This window comes from Perognathus longimembris, chromosome 19, assembly GCF_023159225.1.
Source record: "Perognathus longimembris pacificus isolate PPM17 chromosome 19, ASM2315922v1, whole genome shotgun sequence".
Lineage (NCBI taxonomy): Eukaryota > Metazoa > Chordata > Mammalia > Rodentia > Heteromyidae > Perognathus > Perognathus longimembris.
The window spans coordinates 7,532,175-7,550,448 of record NC_063179.1 but is presented as its reverse complement, the minus strand read 5'-3'; the positions used below and the strand labels follow the sequence as shown (position 1 = coordinate 7,550,448).

The following is an 18,274-nucleotide window of genomic DNA, read 5'->3' as shown; positions in this document are numbered from 1 at the left end:
GAATCGAACCCAGGGCTTCATGCGTATGAGGCAAGCACTCTACCACTAAGTCACATTCCCAGGCCTCAGAAAGCTTTTTTTTTTTGATGGATCTGATGGAGACATGGCTTCATAGAGGCTCATGGAACTCACCAGTTCCTGGCGAAGGAGGAAGCGCATGCTGTCCCTGAGCGCAGGCTTCCTGGGTGTGCGCGCTGGGCATCCGTGGAGGCTGAGCACTGCGGTCCACGGGGGCTGGCCGCAATGCCTGCACCGCAGCACGAGGGGCCTGGAGGTCTTGGCGGTGCTGAAGTGAATCGGAGCGAGGGGTTACCTACTTGTCAGATGCAATCGTCACGGTGGGAAGGAGAAGGCCCAGGAGAGATCTACACGGCTTAAAAATCAGCTGGGAGCATTTAGTGCACAGGAAGGGCTGGGCTGGTAATGAATGAGACAGAGAAGATCCCGGTCCTCCCAGAACTTAAGATCTTGGAGAGGAAACAGGAAACAACCACAGATGTACAGTTAATGTACGTAAGTTCAAAGCAGGAAAAGTAAAACACACGACTACAGCCTGTGAGGGGCTAAGGGCTGCTTCTAGGAGGACAGGGAGACTTAGCTTCAAAGACATCTCACCTGATGAGAGGGGCAGGAGGCCTGCGGGTCCCAAGCCGCTGGGTAGGTGCAACAGTCCTAAGAGAGAAGACAGCAGCCTGCAGGAGCCCCCAGCAGTCCCAGCGATCAGATGGAAGAGGGAATGCCGGTAGGGAGGAGGCACAAGGCACAGCCACATCGAGTGCAGTGGGCAGGGGTGAAGGGGTCATTGTGAAGATGACCCCAGGGCCTGCATGGAATGAAGAAGGCAGGAGAAAGGGAGGATCAGCAATGCTCCTGGCCTTCTGTCCAGCATACAGGTTCATGTCAGGTCTGGGGGTCTGTGCCGGTGGCCAGGGGAGAACTGCTGTCACACAGATGTCGCTCCAGGTGAAGATGCCTACTGAAAGATAGCTGCAACCTGCTCTTCAGCCGAGGACAGTTACCCTGTCTGGCTAGAAAAGTGTTTGCAGATGTGATGAAAGATTTTGGTATAGAGAGATTATCCTGGAATATCCAGGTAAGTGCTGAATGTTCTTAGGAAAGAGAGGTAGACGGGGATTAACACAGCGCAGCAGCATGACATTGGAGTAGAGGGAAATTTGAAGATGCTGGAACTCGTGGCCACAGGAGATGCCACCAATCACGAGAGACTGGAAGAATAAAGGACTGGATTCTCCCATCCACCGTCAGAGGCAGTGGGGTGGGGGCAGATCTGGGAACACTTTCTTTGCCTTCCTTCTTCCTCATCATACTGATTTTTGGATTATTGTCCTCCAGAACGTGAGAGGGTTTTCTTCTATTTCAAACCACCATGTTTGTGGTGATTTCCAACCATGCTACAAGGGAGTGAGGCCAACTGAGGCCACCGAGGGACAGATAGAGCTTGTCACAGGTGGCAGTGACCAGCTGTCCCCCGCAGACGAGGACCGCAGAAGTGGCCAAAGAAACACAGGAAGGCAAAATCAGTCTTTGCACCTGTCCATGACTGCTCTCTGTTTCTCTTTCACCAAGCACTTGGGAAAGGCCATCAAGGCTTCACTTTGGGGGGAGGTGAGCCCATGGAGACCATTCCTGCCATGGGAGAGCTGAATGCGGGGAGGTAATTTGCATGTGTGCAAAAACATATATGCTTTGCATCTTTTCTCCCTCAGCGTAAGCAATATAAAGTGAATATGGAAATCCTATCTTAACCACGCACAGTCTAGGCAGTTCTATTGGGTGTGCCTGCAAAGCCTGGTTTAGGCCACTTGTTCTGCCATGGTCTTTCTGGCTTACATACACTAACAAGAGATAAATGCAGTCCTGAAGAAACTGATGGATAACGTAAAACTGAGCAAAAGGCTTGCAGCCTTTAAACATAGAGCAGAGATGTATATGTTTTCTAGAACAATGACACAAGTTATCTAGCAGTGATGATAAATGGGATGATTTGTTTGGAAGTTTCCGTTTTCTTAGAAGCAGTAATTAATGATAAATGGAATGATGGGTTCAAATGTTTCTACTTTTCTTGGACATTCCCATGTGTTCTTGCCTTTCCCCTTTCCTGTCCTGGGGCAGGGAGAGCTGGAAGGCTCTGGAAACAGGCAGTCCTGGAGAGGATGAGAGCCACAGGCTGAAAGGTCAACCTCTAAGGTTTTTGAATTGTAAATAACAAAGAGGCAGTGCAAGGGCATGCCTGAGAAGCCAATGCTTTGTCGACTCACACTGTATGGAAGTGGCACCTGCCTCGCCCAACAAGAGCTATGAAGGACTGGAGCAATTCCAAAGCCCCTGCCTGCAGACCTTGGTGGCCCTTGAAGACCCAGCTCCTGTTGTGTCCGAACCTCGGCTACATCATTCTAGTAGTATTTGATGCAACCCTTTGCCTCTCCCTCCATCCAGATCTGGCTGTCTTGCTACAGCGCCCTGTACACAGTCCCTAAGACCCACCGGCACTCAGCAGTCAGTTTTGCCCCTCCCTTCCTACCCTGTTTTATGTATTTTTGGTCTGGGTGGTCTAAAGTAGTAGACTCTTAAGTGCTGCTGGTTAAGTATGATTTCAACAAAAACGAGTTCACAAAAGATACACAACAGTAAACCATGTAAAGGGCTTACCTTCTCCCCACCATCGGTATGTAGCTCTCCACTTGAAAGGAAAGGCAGCAGGTGCCCAAGCGCACCTGCCCGTCAGCTAAAGCTATGGGGGAGCACAATGGCGGGGTGTGGGGGGGGCATGCACCTGTCCACCCAGTGACAAAAAGCACAGCCCAGTCCAGCCAGGGCATCATGCGAGACCTTATCTTGCAAATAAGCAATGAACAAAGGGGCTGACGGGCAGAGTGGCTCGAGTGATGGAGCACCAGCATAGCACGCGTGAGGCCAAACACCTAAAACACTGTACACACTTAAACTACCTATTGAAAACATGTTACATGGCTAGGTGTGGTGGTACACACTTGTGGCACGTGGGAGGAAGAGGCAGACAGATCTTGAGTTTGAGGCCAACTTGGTCTACCCAGCTGGCAAGAGTCTGTCGCAAACACAACGGTTCTTAGACTCAACACCAGAAGCTTGATCTATAAAATGCAACACAGAGAAATTGGAGTTCATCTCAATTAAAAATCTCTTCTCTGTGGAATATCCTGTTAAAAAGTCATTGTAAAGAGAGGGAAGTACTTGGAAAGTACATTTTCAACATCTAGAATGAATAAAAAAAACCTTTCAAAACCCAACAGTCAAGCCCAAAGCAAACCAAGGCAAACAAGACATGAAGAAGCAACTCACAGAAGAGGATATACAGAAACATAGTTACTAGGGAAAAGAAAATCAAACCTACATTATCCCTGGCACTGGTTCATGCCTGCAATCCTTGCTCAGGAAGCTGAGGTCTGAGGATCATGGTTTGAAGCCAGCCTGAGGTCTGAGGATCATGGTTTGAAGCCAGCCTGAACTACAAAGTCCATGACACACACACACACACACACACACACACACACACACACACCCCTACCTTACTGGAAATGGAGCTATGGCTCACATTAAAAAAAATTCATGGACAGCACCCAGACACACACACACACACACACACACACACACACACACACACACCCCTACCTTACTGGAAATGGAGCTATAGCTCACATTAAAAAAAATTCATGGACAGCACCCAGACCCCTGAGTTCAAATCTCAAGACAAGACAAACGAACAAAACAAACCCAAACTGCATTAGCAGCACGTCTTTGTCAAAATGGCCACATTTTTCCCCCCAGCCCTGGGTCTTGAACTCAGGGCCTGAGTACTGTCTCTGGCTTCTTTTTGCTCAAGGCAGCCCCTACTTGCAGCTTTTTCTGTGTTTGTGGTGCTGCTGAGGAATTGAGCCCAGGGCTCCATGTATACAAGGTGAGCATTTTTACCACTAGGCCATATGCCCAGCCCCCAAATGGCCAGATTTTTAGAAAGGAAAAACAGTGGCACTACCAGCCCTGGTGAGGCGCAGAGGAGCCAGAGGAATTACACACTGGTGGTGGAATAGGACCCGATGCACATTCACCATCTGCAAATTCAGATGTTTATGTTATGAAAACCTGCACACATTCACTGAAGCTGGGAGCTGGGAAAACCTCGGGGGTCCACAATGGTTTTTATCATCATGTTACTTTTGTGGGGGGCTACTACTGCATGACAAAATTAAATAAGATAGAGTCTCACTTAGGCAGATCGTGAGCCTACAACTCATGATTCTCCTTCCTCAGCCTCCCAAGTAGGGATTACAGGCATGCACCACCCTACCCAGCTAAATACCTTTTTGATTAATGTAGGCCAGATTCCTCACTCAGGCAGTACACAGTTAAAGGGAAAACACTTCGCGTCCCTCCAGGCTCCATGTTGTGCTTCAGGTGGGGGACAGCTGGCTTGCATTTGGCTCCCTCCCTCCTGGCTGTGTCACTTTGGGGTGCGGGAGGGCTGCACCCTGACTTGACACTTGGGGCACACATCCTCCTTCCAATACCAATCTCTGCTCAGGATTTCAGAAACCGATGAAAACCCATTTATTTTTTTTTCTTGGTGCCAGTACTGGGGCTTGAACTCAGTTTCTGGGCACAGTCCCTCAGCTTTTTCGCTCAATGCTAGCACTCTACCACTTGAGCAACATCTCCAATTCTGACTTTTTGCTGGTTAATTGGAGAGGAAGAGTTTCACAAACTTTTCTGCCTGGGATGGCTTTGAACCACGATCCTCAGATCTCAGCCTTCTGAGGAGCTAGGAAGATTACAGGTGTGAGCCAGCAGAGTCGAGCTGAAGACCCGATCTTTATGGAGTGCTGTGACACCACCCCAGATGGAAAACCAAAAAGAACCAAAACGAGAGATACTGGTGGGCATGGACCACGGCTTCCTGCCAGCGAAGGGAGCTGTGGATGGCAGACTGAGCCCCTCTCAAGCTGGGGGTGGGATCCCCCAGGACCTTCCTTGTAACTTGAATACATGAGCATATTAACCTGGCTTTTCTGAGGCTAGGACACAGCAACTCTTCCCTCAGCTCCAACTCCATAGCCATTATGAAGTGGGGTGCCTTGCATTCTGGTCAAACACAGGTGTCTTGGAAGTTGTTTGTGAGAACCCATCTTCAGGACCCCAGCTGGCTCTGGCTGCTGGCCAGGTGTAGCACATTCCTACCTCAGGGTGTCTTGTCCCTCCCGCCACGAGAGGGGCCGGCTGATCTCTCCCCGAGGGGTCTATTTCAGATGCAACAGCGGTGATCATTGGAAATAAAAGGTCTAAGACAAAAATCAGGCAAATATGTTTAATTTTTTTAAAATAACTGATGGTAAAATAAAATATTTACATCACATCATACTGTGTAAACATGTAAAGTCTCTGTACAAAGAAATATACATGCAAAATAATGTAAAAAATTAACTGAAATAAAAGAAACAATACACAAATGAAAGTTATGAGGTTACGGATACACATCCAGTTTTTGAATCCAATTTCTTTTTAAAAAGTTTCTGTACAATTTTACAAGAAGAAAACAAAAACTCAACAAAAGAATAAATTAACTCCACTGGAAGCTGTGAGGCTTCATCATGCCAGTTTATGGCTCAAGACCCAGATGTCTAGCTGGCTTGGGAAGCAGGCTGGTCTCTTTATTTTATTACTGTATTTCACACAAAGATAAAAAGACATCCAGAAAAATTCAAACATGCCAGAAACCAGCGTCTGTGTTCCAAGCGTTCCCACACCAGCGCGGACTGCCACAGTGACTCGGGCATTAGGTACCAGCCTCCCGGGGGGCCGGTGCGAAATTGGCTTTAATTTCTTACCAAAAAGTTCAAAATCCAGCCAATTTTTGTACAGAAAGTTGAATGTCAAAAAGTTTAGAAAGTAGTAAATGTCCAGACTGATTTTGGGAAAAAAATAATACTTTGGCATTCTGAATAATAGCATAATAAATTTGAAAAAAATTACCCTATTATCCAGGTTTTTATTCAGAGTATGAAATCACCTTTTACAGTTTTCAAAACTGACAAATTTCACGAAGAGTTAGGTCTCTCTGAACTGATGGCACAGGGCTACAACCCCTCCCCCAACACGCACACAGAACCATAAAGCTCACCGTACGAAGTATGTGCTTTTTCTATATATTTATTACAGATACAACGGAGGTCTTCATAAATAGTTGCATAAAATGTTAAAGCCACAACATTGCACATGATATGAAATAAAACCAAAAAAACCCCCCCAACGAGTGCATTTACAGTATTTTCATCTGACTGTATACCGCTCAACAATCTATCTGACGGATGGCTTGGGGCGGGGGCGGGAGGGGGGTCGTGGAGTGGGACCTCCCCTGAGGTCTTCATTTACCGGGCAGACCCTTGGACCTCAAGGAAGGCCCAGGTGCCGGGTGGGGGACAAGAGGGGGAATGACAGACCGAAGGCAGGAACAGTCTTATGTACAAGTAAGGCCTACATTTCATCAGAGCAAAACAATTCATTCTATTTTATGCAAAAGTTGAGGTTGAAATGCACGTTTCAGAAGCCGCGTCTGGTGTCTGGCAGGACAGACCCGGCCGGGGCGGCCGGGGAAGGCCAGCGCCAGGCAGGTGCGGAGGCTGGCGAGGAGGCCAGGAGAGCGCGGCTGCCTGGCCGGCCTTCCCCGGGATGGACGGCGTCATCGTTTTGTTCGTGAATGCCGGTGGTTGAACACAGGCACTGTGTTTCCTTGAACAAATCTTCAAAATGTTTAAATTTGCAAAATTCTATCCATGTTCATTTAAAAAAGTATCTTTTAAATTTTTTTTTTTTTTTTGCAGAAACCTGAATAAAATACTGTGGTACAGCAATGCAATCTCTGCGTTCGCAGAGGTAAGTGCAGGTCCTCCACCCCAGCGCAGCTCACTGACAACGCAGCGGCACACGATGAACTCAACGTCGGCAGCCAGGACTAAGGTTTGATTGTTTTCCTCTTCAAAATTCAAATTAGTTGATTGGCAGGTGAAAGAGAATGAGAAAGAACTTCAAGATAGGTCAAACTCTAGGCAGAAGCCTGCTCTGTAGGAAGTTTTTAATGCTACGGATAGGTCGAACATCATTCTGGTGTTTGCGCCGCTCAATGAAGGAGGTCAGTCTGGACGTGTCAAGGACGCCCGAGCCTTTGCCACTGCCGGTGCCCGCCTGTAGCCACTGCTCCTGCAGGGCGAGTGCAGCCGAGGGGCGCTTGGCCGGGTCCTCCTGCAGGAGGAGGCACACAAACTCCTTGGCCTTCTGGCTAACCCCTTTAAAGTAGTCCTCCGGGAAGCTGAAGTCTAATCGGCAAATGTTCAGGCAGGTCTCCTCCACGCTGTCGTCCAGGAAGGGGGACACGCCGCTGAGAAGCACGTAGGTGAGCACTCCAACGCTCCACGTGTCCGAGGTCAGGGAGACAGGATTCCCAAGGATGATTTCAGGGGCTGCAAACTCCGGGTTCCCCAGTAACTGGTGGATGTAATAGGTCGTGTTGAGCTGGACAGCATCTCCAAAGTCGGCCAGTTTAATTGTGGGCTTGGCTAAGCTCTGATCCACCAGGATATTCTCAGGCTAGAACACAGGTAAGACAAGCATCATTTCCACGCATCCCCGAGCTCAAGCCGGCTGGGATGACTGTCAGCGTCCTGCAGTGAGGTGGACGGCTGTCTGAATCACTACAACAGCACGTGCCAGGCAGGAGCAGCCCTCTCCCGGGGGAGGAGGAGAAAGTGACCCGAGGGGGCGCTGACCCGCTCAGCCAGGGCGGCTCTGAGCTGGGAGGCCTAGCGTTGAGTGTTCAATTACCTTCGACACTAACAGAGCAACACTTTCTTCCCCTTCTAACATTCCACCGAACCAGGTGCCACACTAACTCAGGAGAACTCACAGGAACTTTCCAAAAGTCTCCTGACATGCTGCGAGACTGAAATGGACCTGGGTTCCAATTGCCTTCCACTCCCCGCCATGTCCACCCGGCCCCCGGGCTCGGGCCTCACTTCAGAGGACTGGCCAGGCTGGCGAGCGGGGCGTTGGTCAGACCTGTCCTCGTCCAGCCCTCGACCCACTAACCTTTAGGTCCAGGTGTGCTATCCTGCAGTTGTGAAGGTATCGGACAGCTTCCAGAACCTCCCCCAGGTGTGCTCTGATCTTCCCTTCCGTGAGGCTTCCCCATCGTACCACACAGTCCAGGAGGCGACCCTGGTCAGCCCTACGGAAGGAAGGCGGGGGGAGCTGTCATGACGTGCGTCCGCTTACAAAGACCCGTGCAGGTCGGGGAGCGCTCAACACGTGGCGCTGGCCCTCGCCGCGGCTGCCTCGTCAGTACGGCAAGCACCGCTTGACAGGAGGGTGAGTTTCCACCCTCTCACTGTGAAAATCCAAGTGGGCGCAAGGATCTTGGCCACCAAGGAAAGCAGGCGGAGAAGAGCAGCAGTCAGGCCCCAAGCCCTCCTTGTTGTCAACGGGAGGAAATGACGTGGCAGGCTGCTGGACGGCAGCTGGCACACAGGTATTCTGTAGGTGCACGAAAGAAAGGGATGCTCTGCCTCCCCAAGCCTCCCTCGGTTTCCTCATCTGTAAAGAGGCTGGATGAGATCATGTGTCCAGACGACAGGACAAGATCACGTAGTAGAGCCAGATATCACTGCACAGGAAGCAAGTGCTTAATGTTCCACATTTTCCTACTTTAATTAAAAAACAAAACTTGGCATCATGCTTGCTCAACTGTATTCTACTACTTTTGGAGATGATAATGATACAGGCTTTCCTGCCCAGGCTGGCTTTGAACTGTGATCCTTCAGGTTTCAACCTCCGGAGTAGCTAGGATTACAGGTGTGGCCAAGGGCACCCAACTGAATTCACTTTGAAGGTTAAAAAAGTACCATCCATGTGCTTGGACTAAAAGCTTTCTATCACTTCACTTTACTCTCAATACTCTCTGAAAAAGGGCTTCTTTTGCCCTCATATTAGAGTTGAGGAAACTGAGGCAGGAAAAGGTACAGAATGTTCCTAAGGTCCCATAAGTGGGTCAAGGCCCCTGAACCCTAGCCTATGCTGCCCTCTGCAAAACAGGAATTTACAGAAGAATGGCGACCTGTAATTAATGGGAACGAAGTTAATAATGATGCTACTGCAATCCATTCTGTCAGGATCAAGAGTAGCTCAGAAGGAGCACATGCTAGGGCTGGGCTTTTACCCTGGCATGGAGAAGAAAATTAAAAAAAAAAAAAAAAACCAGCTGAGCAAAGGGAAGCTTTGGACTAGAAAAAAGGAGACTTCTCAAGGATTCGAGCAACAGTGCCGTTAAAATCCACGGGGAAAAGGCACAGTAGCTTGTGCCAGAAAGGAGCCCCAGGCGGCGGCTCATGGGGGCTTGGCCTGTCCTGTCCATGAGTATCGGCTCTGTATATCCCCAGGGCAGCTGTCCACAGAAGGGGTCTTCCATGAGCCAGGGAGAGCCACGGAGCACAGAACCCAGCGGGGAGGCCTTGGCCATGCTGCCGGATTCCCCTTTTGCTATGTGAGGTGCTTCCCATCCCAGGGGCAGGGTCTGGAAAACTGGGTCTCTGGGCCTCAGGGGAAGATTTAGGATGGTTAGGTCCTTCTGAGACATCCCCGACCCCAGGGGACTGGGTATTGGGTAGGGTGGTAGGCCAGACCCAAGGTCTTTAGGCCTTGCAACAGCATTGCCCTATGAAGAATAGAGGGTAGAGGCATTTATAATCTCTTTTCTTCCTTCCCTCCCTCCCTCTTTCCCATCCTTTTTCCTTTTTTTTTTTTTCTTTAAAGATAGGGTCTTTCCAGATATGCTCCTCCTGCCTCTACTTCCCAAGTGTTAAGTATACAATTTCTTTTTTTTTTTAATGATATTTTCATTGTCTTTAAGTAGTTGTACAAAGGAGTTACCATACAACAAATCAGTTTCTAAGTGCTATGCATCTTGACACAATTTCTTTTTCAAAAAAAGAGCACAATAAAACAATGCCAGGTGCAGGGCCCCGAGGGATTCCATGCAAGAGAAGGTGAATCTCCCGCCACCCGACCCAGTGGTTCCTCTATCGACCCTGCTCCCCACATGGAAGGACAGATGGAGATGTTCCTAGTGGTGGGCTGCACTTGTGGCTCACCTGGTAGAGTACCTGCCCAGCAAGTGGGAGGCTGAGATCTGAGGATCATAGTTCAAAGCGAGCCAGAACAGCAAAGTCAGAAGGACTCGGATCTCCAATCACCACCAGAAAACGGGAAGTGGCGATGTGGCTCAAAGTGGTTGAATGGTAGCCTTGAGCTGAAGAGCTCAGGATAGCACCCAGGCCCAGAGATCAAGCCCCATGACCAAAAATCTAAAACAAAATAACCCCCCACCTCAAAAAAAAAACAACCCTTAGTATCTTTCCCCAGAGAAGAAACAGAATCAATAAAAGTGCTTGGAGTTGAGGCCAAAGACTACAGGGAACAAAGTCAGGTGTACGCACATCTCCAAAACCAGGACATAACTGGTGGGAGTCTCGAATGTGTCAAGGAGGCCAACAAGGAGGGGGTGTTGGAGGTTCTGCAGGATGCCGAGCTCATGGGTGACCTGGTCACGCTTCATTAACTTCTTGTTCACAAACTTTGTGGCCACTGCTCGTTTGGTTCCTTTCTGATCACATTTCTTAACAACAGCAAATCTGCCCCTGCAAAATATGTTAAAGTCACTTTCAGAGAACTCTGAAGTATGTGAAGAGGAAAAGACTTATTTATGGGCTGGACATAGGGCCGCTTCCACGGGTGCTGCCCCCACTCCAGTCCACACTGTGGGAGAAGATGGGTGCCAGCCAGGTCTCCAATCCTGTGTTTGTCCAAACCCCGACTGCCACACGATTACCGTTCCTCCATCCTCCATTTCTCATGCCAGGACTGGGCAGGCCCCATGGCTTCCTGACCTTTGAACTGACAGAAGTGACAGCACCTGGGACCCTTGGCAGCCTCTACCACTGTCCTTGTCACAACTCTCATCATCACAGCAGAGGCTGGGGTGAGTGGCCCTCTGCACACTTGCTGAAAGGAGGGCGGGCAGCTGTCCCTGCAGCTCACAACCAGGGACCCTGGAGCTGCACTCATACCCACACCAGAGCCCGAGCAGCACTGTAAACGTACCAGGATAAGCTGACCTAAGACACCATGCTCAAGCCGGCTGTCTGACCGGGTTGGGATGTGGACAGTGCGGAAGGCTAGTGCACTGGGTCCTGAGGAAGACTATGCATAAGCCTGTGACAGGGCCAGCTGAGATGGTTTAAAGGTGCTACTACTTGCTAGTCCCACTGGGGAGTGGAGTCTCCTCGCCTTCCCAGTTACTGGGCAGCTGCCCCGTGACTCATTCTGATTTGCAGAATATGGTTGAAATGCCATTGCTGGTTTCCGAGGCAGAGGTTTAAGAGGCTTTGTCGTTTTTGCTTGTGCCATCATGTGAGAAAGCCCGGGGAAATGTCTGCATAGAAAGAAGCTGGAGTCCTGCGTAGGGTGCTTGGAACTCGTGAGGAGGGGCGTGCCAGCTGGCCGCGGCCCTGGGAGGACGAGCACAGCCCTGCTGTACTGTCCACACTGCACCTGGGGCGGGCTGGGGATGCTGCGCTATGGAACTGGGAGGTCCTTCCTGGGAGCTGGGTGACGTGTGTGGCCCCTGGGATGTAAGAGGATGCTGCAGTGGATGTTCCTGGAAAGCTCGCTCTTCAGAGCAATAAGGCAAGTGCTCCTGCTTCTCGACCTTCGTCTTCTGCCCAGGGAGCACAATGCCTGGAAGTGGGAGAGTGCCGTACTGTGCAGTACACATGGCAGAGCCAGAGGCTAAAAGGAGCCTGGCCCTTTCTCGGTGGCATTACTGAACCGCCTGGCTGTGGCTGCCTCTTCTGGGACAGTAGCCCCACTATGTTGAGACTGCTTTCTCAGTTTGGTCAAGGGGACCCTGATAATCTACCTAATTATATAGCAGTTCTCTTAAATCTACATGCACAGTCTTTTCAACTGGGCTTCCCAAAACAAACTCCACAAGAAGCTCGTGTCCTTTTTCTGAACTCTCCCAGGGGGGGCCCTAGATAGCACTCTTCTAGAAGCACAGAGGACAGCCTTGTTCATTTCACCCATGCAGAGTCCATGGCCTTCAAAGTACCTCATTCTCCCTAGGAACCAAGCTGAAAACGGCTTCCTTCCTTCTCCAGTGTTGGCCCTCACAGGTTACTCTGCACACGCAGACAGCAGCTTCTACTGTTGGGAACATCCCCACGTAACTTCATTAACCCAGGGAATCTGGTTTCACATCGTACCTGCCGAGCTCGGCCACTTCACTGTAGAAGGAATCAAAATTGTCCTTCCAGGTCACCATGATCCCGTCACTCCCTGGACCTGTAAGAAAAGCACCTTGGTGAGAAATCATAGACCGGCAGCCATGCAGGGCCTCTAAACATCCTAAATGCTCTCAATGACGTGAAGATGTGTTACAGTGTAACTTATACACTGGGACTTAGCATGAAGCAAGAAAGTAAAATATTGATCTTATATTAGAATCAAGTGGTACAAATAGATTAAATTAAATGTGCTAATAAAATTAATTTCACTTTGCTTTACAATGTGATCTCTAGGGGCTGGGAATATAGCCTAGTGGCAAGAGTGCTTGCCTCATTGCTTGCCTCATTGTATACGTGAAGCCCTGGGTTTGATTCCTTAGCACCATATACATAGAAAATGGCCAAAAGTGGCGCTGTGGCTCAAGTGGCAGAGTGCTAGCCTTGAGCAAAAAGAAGCCAGGGACAGTGCTCAGGCCCTGAGTTCAAGGCCCAGGACTGGCCAAAAAAAAAAAAAATATATATGTAATATATATATGATCTCTAGAAAAAATATAAAACTTTATATGTGGTTTTCATTGTGTTACTAATGGGAAGTGTTGCTTTAGATTGTTTCCTTTTGTTTACCTGGCTCAAAGCTATGCCTCCATTTTATAACCACCAGAAATCATGTGATTGTGACCATAGGATTTTAGAGTTAATAAATAAAAAGCACACTGCAAAGATAGAATTTTATCATGCAAGTGCCAACTCAAAAGGAATGCAGTATTATGTATGTACAAAGAAAATAAAATATTCTTTCTATATTCTTCTTGCAAGAACGATTAAGCCGGGCTGGGGATATAGCCTAGTGGCAAGAGTGCCTGCCTCGGATACACGAGGCCCTAGGTTCGATTCCCCAGCACCACATATACAGAAAACGGCCAGAAGTGGCGCTGTGGCTCAAGTGGCGGAGTGCTAGCCTTGAGCGGGAAGAAGCCAGGGACAGTGCTCAGGCCCTGAGTCCAAGGCCCAGGACTGGCCAAAAAAAAAAAAAAAAAAAAAAAAAAAAAGAACGATTAAGCCTCTCATTTTGTAACCAGGTGACCTAGTTGCCAGACGACCCCAGAAGTACAGCTTCCGCCAGTCTTAAGCTTTCCTCGAATTCTGGGCACTGTTCACTGGCGTCAGTCCACTTAGTTCCTCTGTCATCCTCGCACATGTCCTGCGCTCCAGCTCAGCTACAACACTTGCTCATCTACATCCCCAGCTAGCTCTTGCCAGGTCAATAGGCACATGCAAACTGATTTGTCTTCCAAGACTCTGTGTGGCAAAGCCACTTCCTCAGCACCTTCCCCACGCCACTCGTGGCTGGAAATTATCTCCTCCATGCAAAGAGAGCATCGGCCTGCTGAAAACTCCTCAGCCAGAGCTGTAGGAGTTGCAGGAGCGCTTGGGGTCACCACTCGACTAGAGAGAACCCACATGTGCCCCAGATCTGTGGTCTGGAGGTACCAGCCCAAGCAACACTTAGAGCCTCAAGACCTCACTGAAACATAGGCAGAGGAAGCGACGCCTTCATTTCAATAACTACACCAGAGAACACAGTGCGTACGGTCACTTTTCGTAATGAAAGGAGTAACTCTTCTCACTCCTTTCAAGTGGCTTGCTGATGAGGAGGCTGACTAGTCACTCTGGGCTAGTACTTTCTAACCACGCATTTTCTGCCCTGTGAAGAATTATGGCATGAGCCTCACATATAAAGTTAGTGTACCAGGTAATTTTGAAGAAATACTGGATTTTTATCTAAAGAATATTTTGTCCCTCTATTTTTCACTGAAAGGACTTGTATATTCTTCTGTTTTCAATATTTTAGAAATCAGCTTTAAGTAGCAGTTTATGCATATAATGCATGTTGATCAGTATCATATCTCCTTCAACATTCTTACCCCCTTTGGCCCAACCTTTTAGAAATATTTTTATTCAAATACTGAAAACAGTGTAGAAAAGTGTATCAAACATAAATGTCGGGCTGGGGATATAGCCTAGTGGCAAGAGTGCCTGCCTCGGATACAGGAGGCCCTAGGTTCGATTCCCCAGCACCACATATACAGAAAACGGCCAGAAGCAGCGCTGTGGCTCAAGTGGCAGAGTGGTAGCCTTGAGCGGGAAGAAGCCAGGGACAGTGCTCAGGCCCTGAGTCCAAGGCCTAGGACTGGCCAAAAAAAAAAACCAAAAAACAAAAAAAAACATAAATGTCACTTTTGACTACAAGCCAGTTCAAGAAACAGCCAGAGAGCTGGGCACTGGTGGGTCATGCCTGTAATCCTAGCTCCTCAGGAGGCTGAGTGAGATCCAAGGATCTCTGCTTGAGGCCAGCTGGGGCAGAAAAGTCCCCGTGAGACTCTCACCTCCAATGAACCAAAAATAGCAAGTGGTGCTGAGGCTCAAGTGGTAGAGCACTAGTCTTGAGCACAGAGGCTCAGGGACAGTACCCAGGCCCTGAGTTCAAGCTCCAGCCAGAGACCCTTGGTCCTTCCTAGCCACAACTTCTATTTCTTACTAAGCGAGACATATGCCTGGCCTGTTCTCTTCCCACCACCCTTGAGCCACGGGCCTGCATAAGGCCACTGTCCCTCAGCTTCTTTTATTCAAGGCTAGCTCTCTACCACTTGAACCACAACTCCACATCTGGCTTTTTGGTAGTTTATTGGAGATTAAGAGTTTCACAGACTTTCGTGCCCAGCCCGGCTCTGAACCATGATCCTCAGATCTCAGCCTCCTAAGTCGCTAGGATTATAGATGTGAGCCATCAGCACCCTTTTCATTTTTACTCATATTCTTGTCTTTCCTGTGCTCCTGCACGGTGCCAAGAAGGCCCATCCCCTGTGACACCTGAGACTGGGACCTGTTACCTGCGCCTCTTCTGGAAGGTACTCTTTCAGCTGGGACCTGGCTTCTACTATCAGTTAAAGTGACTTTACATTCCACATGTCAGCTCCCATGACGGATTCCAGGAGACAGTGCAGAAGTGCCCGCCAGCCCAGGGGACTTACCTAGAACTCTCACACTGGCTGAAGACGAGGCGGACCCCATGTCGTTTACAGCGATGCACGTGTAGATGCCGTCGTCTTCTGTGCTCACACCAACGATCTTCAGAGCAGCCTCCCCCAAGTCACTGCCATACGGGAGAGCACACTGGGTATCAGGAAGGCCTGTCACCTGGGCACCAGCTCCGACCTCCCCTCCTTCAGCACCCACTGCAATTAAGAGCTCAAGTTCCATAGTTCACAAGGCATGCCTAGGTATGAACTGTGCCCTCATGGGCAGTTTCAGAGCCAAAGGTAATTGAGGAAATGGAGCATGTCAGGCACAGTGAACAGGGCCTTTCCAGTCACCATGGAACGAGACCAATTGTGTTCCTAGTCAGTGAAGCCCTTACCTGTAGGAGATGCTGTAGTGGCCATCGTTGTTCAAGGTGTTATGTTCGGGGCCCTTCCAGGTGATTGAGGCCTTGGGACGGCCACAGACACGACATCGAAGAACAACTGTCTCCCCTGTCTCACACGTGACCTCACTCAATGGGATGATGAATTCTGGGGGAACTGCAAAGGAAAGGATCCAGTCAACACTGAGCTCCCTTGCTTTCCTCCCATATCCTTCCACTCCCATGGGCCCCTAATGAGTCAGTAAGGGCTAACGTGCAGCTGGAGAGCAGAGTGACACGGAAGTCCTGTTCTAGGCTGCACCTGATGCTCTTAAACAGGACCCACAGATCCGTGATCACTAAGATTGGAGGCAAGACAACACAACTCACCGTCATAAATGTAGTTGGGGTTGAGAAGCTGAAACAGAAAAGGCAAACAGGCATTAACTAGAAACTCGAGATACTTTCAGATAGGTTACTAAGATTCCCGGGCTACAATTCTTGTTCAAAGAATTTGGTTTGCCTGCAAATCAAGAAAAACAGAGCACCCTTCACTGCGGTTAAATGTATGTGAAAACTGCTGAGCTTTATTGTTCCTGCCCACCAACACAAACGTGCTATTTAAACCCCCTACTTCACAGGCCAAGGCATTGGGGCTGGGTCCCTTCCCACTGCAGAAGGGTCTCGGACCCAGCTTGCTTTCAGGAGGTAGTCACTTTTTCTCCAGAAAAAAACAATGTGATTTTCAGAGATGAAAGCCAGCTAAACCTGCCCTCAAGGAAACTTTGAGCCAATGACCCTGTATTAACCATCTCATTACTTCCCCTCTGGCCTAGCGGAGAAACAAGGAAGTCGGAGCCAAGGCTTCTTTGCGTTCTGTGTCTGAGAGTCGAGGCTTTTCCCTCTGGGAATGTCACAGTGTATGTTGAAGCCACGTGGGCCCCTGGCTCCTGGTGACACAGGCACCGACAGCCCAGCAAGCTGCTAATGAGATCTTGCAGGACGCTGCTGAGGGGGCAGGTGGGAGGCAAGGCAGGAGCCCAGCCCCAGTGCAGGGGTACAGATGTGTCCCCCTCCCCTGCCCTCCTGCCCTCGGAGGGATCTCACACACACCTTCACAGATACCTTGTTGCTGAGTCCTTCCCGTGATTTCCGGTAACCATTCTCTAACTTGCCTTCCCTTTTGCCGTCTTTGTCCTTTTTCTCATTTTTTTTCCTTAAACGGAGTGCTGTGTGCCAAGATGTTGACTTCCTAGGGAGGAAAAGCACACACTGTTGCATTATGCTTTGTCAACAATATTGAATTCATGCTGTACAGAGGCACTGAAAATCCTTTAGTAACAGCAATCTCCATTAAACAGCCTTCAGAGGGATACCTAAGAAACGGGAGATTAAAAGAAAATGGTAAGAATTAAAATAAAAAGGGGCATGTGATGGTTAATTTGGCATGCCAACCTGACTGAGTACCCGTTATCTGGTCAAACACTACGGCTGCTTCTTTGTGGGTTTTGGGGCGAGGTGAACATTTGAGTGTGGGAAGGACACTGCTTTCCCTCACGTGACCAGTGAAGGCACGGCTACGACTCAAAGCCTGGCCTGGGCGCAGCCAAGCGGTACAGCATTTGCCTAGTGTGCTTGAGAATCTGGTTCACACTGCAGCACTGCAAAAACAAAATAAATTTAAAAAAAAAACAACCAACAAAACACAAACCATGCCTCCTTTGCAGGAGGCGGCTCTGTCTCCCTAACCGCAGAGCTGAGTCCTCAAAGTCTACCAGTTTCTCTATATTCATGGACCTTATTGGTCTTTTTTCCTGAAAAATCCTAATGCAGGGCTTAAGAAGATAGCTTAAAGCTGGGCACCAGTGGCTCATTCCTGTAAACTTACTCAGGAGGCTGAGATCTGAGGATCACAGTTTGAAGCTAACCTGGGCAGGAAAGTCCATAGGACTCTTATCTCCAATTAATCACAGAAAAAGCCAGAAGTGGTGCTGTAGCTCAAATGGTAGAGTGCTAGCCTTGAGCAAAAGGAGCTTAAGAACAGTCCTAGATCCAGAGTTCAAGGCTCAGGACTGGCAACAACAACAAAAATAGAAACAAAGCCCAGAGGTAGTTACTGAGACACTGGTGCAGACTCCCAACCTGTGTCTGGTCTTTGTGACATCAAAAACACACAGTAGGCCTGGCACAATGGCTCACATTTGTAATTTTAGCTACTTGAGAGGCAGAGATCAGGAGGATTGTGGTTTGAGGTCAGCATGAACAAAAAGTAAAGAACCCATTTCAACCAGGAAGTTGGGGCATGGTGGTGTCTTTGGTACCAATTATGTGGGAGGCATACATTGCAGTGCAAGGCACTGACAAGACAAAACAGAAGACCTTATATGAAAAATAAACCAACGGATTAGAACGGATTAGGCCATGGCTTAAGTAGTAGAATGTCTACTTTGCAAGTGTGAGACCTTGAATTCAAACTCCAGTTCCTAAA

At 49.0% G+C, this 18,274-nt stretch overlaps 1 protein-coding gene across 3 annotated transcripts in view; it reads right to left on the bottom strand.

Moving 5' to 3' along the window:
- Positions 1–5,350: 5,350 nt before the first annotated feature.
- The window catches only part of Trio (trio Rho guanine nucleotide exchange factor), a 272,642-nt gene continuing 259,718 nt past the window's right edge, over positions 5,351–18,274 (bottom strand). For 2 of the 3 annotated variants that reach the window (XM_048368060.1, XM_048368063.1), the window contains 8 exons: positions 16,900–17,038; positions 16,177–16,204; positions 15,802–15,964; positions 15,416–15,537; positions 12,363–12,441; positions 10,536–10,736; positions 8,134–8,272; positions 5,351–7,635 (listed from right to left, as the gene is read on the bottom strand). In XM_048368060.1, coding sequence (XP_048224017.1) covers positions 7,087–7,635; positions 8,134–8,272; positions 10,536–10,736; positions 12,363–12,441; positions 15,416–15,537; positions 15,802–15,964; positions 16,177–16,204; positions 16,900–17,038 — 1,420 coding nt within the window. In that variant the 3' untranslated portion in view covers positions 5,351–7,086. The remainder of the gene's footprint in view (positions 7,636–8,133; positions 8,273–10,535; positions 10,737–12,362; positions 12,442–15,415; positions 15,538–15,801; positions 15,965–16,176; positions 16,205–16,899; positions 17,039–18,274) is intronic. The other variant, XM_048368061.1, reaches the window with a different exon arrangement.